Raw genomic sequence first — 6,948 nt, 5'->3', positions numbered from 1 at the left:
AATTATTTTCTTTTACATCAAAGCGAAACTGCGTAGAACATATTGCGAATACGAGCTGCACTAAGGATTTTTACTGTTACTTTTGATTATTCAGACATCGAAAACGTGATTTTCTTTCTTTTACGACGTCGGAATGATACGATAATTATTTAGATAATAATAATCGATGTCACTTTAAATATGTTACTTCTTAGGCAAGTGTAATTATTTTCTTTTACATCAAAGCGAAACTGCGTAGAACATATTGCGAATACGAGCTGCACTAAGGATTTTTACTGTTACTTTTGATTATTCAGACATCGAAAACGTGATTTTCTTTCTTTTACGACGTCGGAATGCATAAATAAATGCATTTCACTTCGAAACACAAAAGAAATAATTCGGGTTTCTCATTATATTTTCTCATGCTTTTGTTTAAACCTAGTATTTAGCTCCGCAATATCAAAGACAGACTTGTCTGCCGATAACTTTGAACAGCAGCAATTATCGTTTAAATGCGTTTTTTTATTTTATATTTTTAAAGAAATGTGGTTAGATTCGGATAAATATGTACACAGCGAAATACTTTACTAATACATAAAATAATGTAAAAAGAGATCTGAGCGCGTGCTAAAAATTACAAGAGAAATTTTACAGTGCCAGGAAATCGCATTTCATAAAGTATAAAATTTTCTCTCACAAATTCGAAAGCAGGAATCGTTAAATGTGGAACGGCCGAATATTCGATACCGATGGCTGTGCGCGATAAATCATTCGCTCGAGAGTTCAGTCTACATATCTTAACATTATCAATGTTAAGTAAATCAAGCACGAAGAAAGTCGTTTTCACCGGAAATGCAATTTTTAATATAATTTAACACGAAACGAGGAAAAAAGAACGTATTTAATGTGCTGTCCATAGTTAAGTAGCGTGGTTTATGTTCGCTTTTATGACGTCTCACATTTATAAGTCTCTCCCTTTAGGTGAAAGAGAGCGTGTTCTCGCGATCGAGCTTTGTCAAGTTATGTTCAACGCGACAATTCCAACCGACGTAGAACAGACAAATATGTGCAACCGCAAACATGATAAGAAAAACTTTTATGGCAAAAACAATTGCACATTTTATTCTCTGTGGCCTATAGAAGAATAAGAGTTTCCTCCTTCTTTTTTCAGACTGTATGCGTAAAAATATTTTCTTTTAATTTTGCAACGTTTTCGCAAGATATTGTCGTATGAATGTCACGTACCTACCGCGCGAGGCGAATTGAACTCGGAATTACGAATTTATGCAACGTATGTAAACGAAGGACAGCGATTTAGTAGCCACATATTAAAACGAAGGAAATGATATTGTCAGCATTGTGCATCGTAAATTTTTAATATTCCGCACAAAATATCTCCGGTACTAAGCTTCCAATAAAGTTTCGCTTCAGCTGAAATCCAGTGAGACTATCCGGAAGACACGGTCTCGCTATCTACATATACTTTCGAAACTATCTGAATAATTTGAATGTATTCGGTAATTTTGGCGTTCATTTATATTTTGCTGTTACTTAGTTCACTTTTCAGTATCCTTGATTTAAGAGTGTAATGGTCTTACAAATTATTATCACATCGTCTTTAGTCTAGAATTTGCTTAAGTGATTTAAATTTATTAGGTGCCGAAAGTTAACTATCGTATCGAAACTCGCATCGATGTCGTGTCTAGGATCCCCGTTAACTGTTCAGGATGAATCTCCATTAACATGATATCTCCTATAGAGGCATACATGTTCGGGATGTTCGGATAATGAACTGCTGACGGAGCGACATTACAGCCAACTATGTGACACGTGTTATATCGGGTATTTCGGCTATCATTTATATTTTGGTCAATAGATCAAAGAGCACATTCATTTACGCACGTGTCCTCACAAAACCGCGACATCGTTCTGATTTTTCGTGTATCTATAATTCCGTAATGTTTGCAAATATTTCGGTGGTATTTACTTTTTTATCTTTTTTTAGTATATTAACTTTTAAACGCTAAACCCGGGAACAACACATTGCGGTATGACCCAATCATATCACTCAATTCAATTACTTATAACTTTAATAAAAATGAACATATTGTAAAAAATTTCTTTCCACCGAAACACCAGATGTTAAAAATAATAGTACCAAGAAAATGTATGTATGTTTATTAATAAAAAAAAGTTACAAACAATGGAAAAGCATTGGAAAAACAAAGCTGGATATGACATATTGGAAAGATGTTTAAGAAGTTTTTGATTAAAAAAACTAATATTTTTTTCGTAAAACTATTTAGAAAAGAAATAACTTATATACATAAAATAAAATGAAATAAATAAAAGCACACGGAGACTGTATAATATTAACACAATATGAACTATTGAAATTATTATCATTATTCCCTGAAGAGAAAAAAGATTTGATGATGCTTGCACGTGTTTAAATAATATATCCATTAATTCGAGACACGTCTCTCGTTGCGTCACGTTATTCAAATAAAACATATCAGGCAGACGCGAGAGCTTACATGACTTTTATTATATGGATATCTGATCTATATGATAACGATTGGAAAATGGAGCACCATTGACGCTTATTTGTATAATTTAGCAGCTGGATATTAGTGTTACATGTCGCGTAAAAAACGACCGTTGGTTACGCTCATTCTGCCGGAAGATATCGCAATCATTAACGGAGGAACGAATTAAAGTTTCAATGCCCACGAGAGTCTTGCGTTTTAGTGGAATCGTAGAGAAGGCTACGGAGAATCCTCCATGCTGCCGGTAATTAGCCAAGATTCCGAACGGAAGCGCCGGGCAATTTCAACCAATTGGAGCGACAAACGCCGCCGCCGTCACCGTTGCCGAGTTGTGGCCGAGTATAGTGTTTCGCGCGTTATGGAACTGTGCACGCTGCGCCATGCACAGTTAATATTGGCAATTTGATATTGTAACGAGGCACCATTCGCTCGTTTTCAGCCGCGCGAATTTGTTCCGTTGATTTCTTCCGCCACGCAAAACAGTTTTTTCGCATCGAAAATGGGAAAAAACTCGCACAAGCAATGAAAACATATCGAATAGGAAAAAGATTAAACTGTGACAATTCTTCCGTAAATTATCAAAAGCTAAATTGTGCAAATCTGAGAAAAAGCTATATTCTATTAATTTTTAAGCATTAAAACTTGTAAATTATTTTTAATAGATCGAGAATAAAAAATCGTACATTAATTACATGGAAAATTAAATTTCGCTGTTATGAACTCAATAATATAGTTTTTGAATTATCGAAAGTGCTCTGTGAGCACAAGTTTTACACCTTTGATGCACTACAGCTCAAAAATTACCCACTATTGAACCTTGTGTCTCTTGTTCATTATATTATAAGTTACATTATATGTGAAAATTAATTCATTTTATCGGAAGCCAATTTTTCATAACATAATTAGTGTGGAGTTCTTTTTCGAACTTTTAGTATATTTTCTTTTCTCGATTTTATATTTTGAATTCCATGTTATTGGTGTATTTAGGATTTTGCTAATGCAGATCCTTGAAATACACTTCATGCTCTTATAATCCTTTTTACTCGACTAATATTGATTAATGGTTAATTCTGCAAGGAATTACCATTAATTGAGGATCGCCCATTCATTATCATTCGGTAGACAAGCATTCTTGAACGCTTGTCATTCTAATCGATGCATTTGTCTTTAAATGGCTCGGCGAGCGTGTCAACATTCTCCGCGAGAAGTAGATAGCACGCGTTCTGACTTCAGCGACGGATTGTGGCTCGCCATCGATAAAACGACTCCGGAAGGAAGCGAAAGGCCTGATGGAGGCTTCTTCCTGAGGTCGTAAAGTCTCAATGCTATTTCGTCGCCAGGCGAGGTCGACTGCTCAACTGTACATATACGAGCATGTATATAACTAAATCCGTGACTCTTGTAAAGCCATTGAATATTCCGTGCGACCTGGATCGATTGAAGCCGCAAGTAACGCATGTTAGCTCGTAGATCAAACGCATTCTTTTTTGATCCTCAAGATCGGAGACGCGCGTTTTGTTCGGACGGCTCGGAAAGCCTACACGATGAATGATCCGGATACGACAAATATTTTACTGCGGCACAAAGGCGTTAGTTTACGTTTCTCGTGTCCGGGATCGTAGTCAAGCCGAAAAGTTTTAGGTTGCGAGTAAGCCGACACGAGTCGTTGATTTACATTCGCTCGCTTAGATTTTTGTCATTTACTAGTATGCGACATTACGTGATATATTCATATTCGAATAATATTCTTTATAAAGTCGCTCTTCATCCAAGGATAGTGACTTCAGTTAAAATTAAAAATCGTACTAATTTAAAACTTGACTGACACAATTGGATAATTTTTTACATTAATTTAAAAGCTAGTCTTGCAAAGAGAAGTAATTTTTCATTTTCAACCATTTCCTTTTAAAATGTCTGGAAGGTAATCAGTCTCGTAAAGAACATTTCATGATTGATGTAAGTTACGAAGTGTAGGAGAAAATAAGTTTTTACATCTTTTATTTTTACGAAAAAGAGTGAAAATTAATATTAATTGGAGGAATGAATTTGTATATTATATCGTATCTAATTATTATAAGATAACTTGAATCATTGCACGGATATCATCGTGGATATAAATATATTTTAATAAGCGTTATTTATATCTGGTTATCTCTAAGTGCAAACTTTATGTCCCGTGAGGGACAAGTGCATGCAGAAATTTTGTTCCCTTTTATGGAGAACGCGGGACCGATGTGTCGTGCGCGAGTTTACTCGAGCAGACTTAGATATGAGGCTGCGTCTGAGGCCGGTATTTCTTGGTGGAACGTGTTTTTCAGCCGGAACGAAATGTGATAGCGCGAAATATTGATACGGCCTGTTGAATGAGATCAGTTGATATTCAAAGGACATACCGAAAACTGGAGCAAGGATGGATGACCCAGTGACCTGCGGCTTTTTGTCTGATTCGTTCCTTCATAAGCGCCTTCTTGCTGCCGAAGAGCTTCATGGCCAACTTGTTGTCCGTCGGCTGGAACAGGGCCTGAAGCTGATTCTTCAGGAAGCTCTGCTTGACTTCCTGGCCCGGGAGGCCCGGGCCCGGCTCCTCCTTCGGCGTCCCATAGAGAGACACGTCGTCCACCCCGAAGTGGACTTTCCCGCTGCCCTTGTAATTCATCTCGTTGCCTGTAACATGGTCATGTCAGCTCAGTTCGACGACAAACGTTCATTATTCTGCGACTTTTATCGTCACCGATAACGCCCGTAAAATCTCACGCCTGTCCGATAAACCCGAGCCGAGTCACATGATAGCGGTCGCATAAAGCACAAATCGCGAACTGTTCACAAGCATAACTGAACTTGTAAACTCACGCCATGATAGCGCCGACATGTATGACTTAATGTCGTTAACCTGAAATGTTTTTATGGCTCGTGAACTAACTCGCGAAATTTGCTGTGAGCAAATTTCATGGATTACTTTGTAAAATTTGTATTAGGTTAAGTTAAATTTATTTTAAAAACGTTAATTGTCTGATAAGTTCAAACTTATCAGACGACCGTTAAATTTAATGTGTCGCGACACACTGTACACACACACACACACACACACACACACACATTCAGGAATTCCATATCATTTTCTATCTTTGTTTTGTTATTACATCTTTTATTTACATTTTTTGTGATATAATTGCATCTTTTTTTTAAAACAAAAAAGCTTTTCTTGAGAACTCAAGCTTTTGTGCATACATCAATAATGTTTCCAAATTTTACGTGTGATATTAATAATTTAAAATAATTCTAATATGAATATCTCATTTTAATTTTGTAATTGTGAATCACTCATGTAGATAATAAATGAAATATTTCTGCATGTAAATAATTACTTTATACACGTATTTATCACGTTTACAGATATTTCGTACATCCATTAATTCATAAAAAAATAATAAAATTAATATAAATACTATGATTTAGGATTAATCATAGTATTTATGTTTTTATTAATTATTTAAATTATTTGTATGTAAAATTTGGAAAATTTAATTATTTTTTTGTAAAAGTCTTGATTTATAAAACAGTAAAAACGAAAAAGATTCAGCGAAGAAATACAATCGTCGTTTTTATGTCTCTTTGTTGAAATAAGTACTGACGAAGTCGATGACTATTGACAATCGCGTAACCGTTACGGTTTGTCAACACTCACCGGATTTACGCGATTTACGAACACCCCATAATGTCCAAGTTGAGATAAACTCCTCGTACGATCTTGACCAGGAACCAGTATTGTTCGATTTCAAACCGTTTCGCGACGGCACGGCGTCTTGCTGCATGAGCGGCATCTCCTGCGCCACTAAATCGGATCCTTCTCCATCTTCGACGTGCACCGTCATGGCAAGTTCGCGGACGAGAACGAGATGAAACAGAATATCGCGTTGACCCGGTCTAAAGGCAAATACCGCGCAAGATTCGCTTAAGTAACGGAACAAGGACGCGAAGAAGCACGAGAAGAGACGCGTATCCACTGACCGGTTTTAGCCGGACGAACGAGTACATATGTACCGGTTTTTTTTTTCCATATGTTAGTATACGCTAATCCCCGAACGCTCTACCATGATTCCTGCCGATACGTATCACAGTGGCGTAAGAGATCCAATATCACAATTTATTGCGCTCGTCACTGAGTAATATTTGAAATGGACGAACAGAAAAGCTACGTTTTAATTGTGATCAATAAAAAAAGAAAGAAAAAAGAAAAATATTGTAACGAAAAATATTGTACCGCTTTATATCATATTAGAAATGTATTTTTATCAGGATATATTATATATTACTGTAATCTATATATATATATAATATATATATAATCTATATCTATATATATATATATAGGCCCGTATTTAGAACGCGCTTACAACGATGTTAGCGCGCTAACATA

General features: G+C 36.0%; 1 protein-coding gene across 8 annotated transcripts in view; it reads right to left on the bottom strand.

Moving 5' to 3' along the window:
• Ih (hyperpolarization activated cyclic nucleotide gated potassium channel Ih) overlaps positions 1 to 6,948 on the bottom strand; it is an 88,664-nt gene that overhangs the window by 76,973 nt on the left and 4,743 nt on the right. For 5 of the 8 annotated variants that reach the window (XM_018458060.1, XM_018458061.1, XM_018458064.1 and 2 more), the window contains exons 1-2: positions 6,217 to 6,368; positions 4,925 to 5,195 (exon numbers count right to left, since the gene is read on the bottom strand). In XM_018458060.1, the coding sequence (XP_018313562.1) occupies positions 4,925 to 5,195; positions 6,217 to 6,352 (407 nt within the window). In that variant the 5' untranslated portion in view covers positions 6,353 to 6,368. Of the gene's footprint in view, positions 1 to 4,924; positions 5,196 to 6,216; positions 6,404 to 6,948 lie in introns of those variants that run through there. The other 3 variants (XM_018458059.1, XM_018458066.1, XM_018458063.1) reach the window with 3 other exon arrangements.

The sequence above is a fragment of the Mycetomoellerius zeteki genome, unplaced genomic scaffold (assembly GCF_001594055.1).
Source record: "Mycetomoellerius zeteki isolate Tzet28-1 unplaced genomic scaffold, Tzet1.0 scaffold70, whole genome shotgun sequence".
Lineage (NCBI taxonomy): Eukaryota > Metazoa > Arthropoda > Insecta > Hymenoptera > Formicidae > Mycetomoellerius > Mycetomoellerius zeteki.
This window is presented reverse-complemented; position numbering and strand designations above follow the sequence as displayed.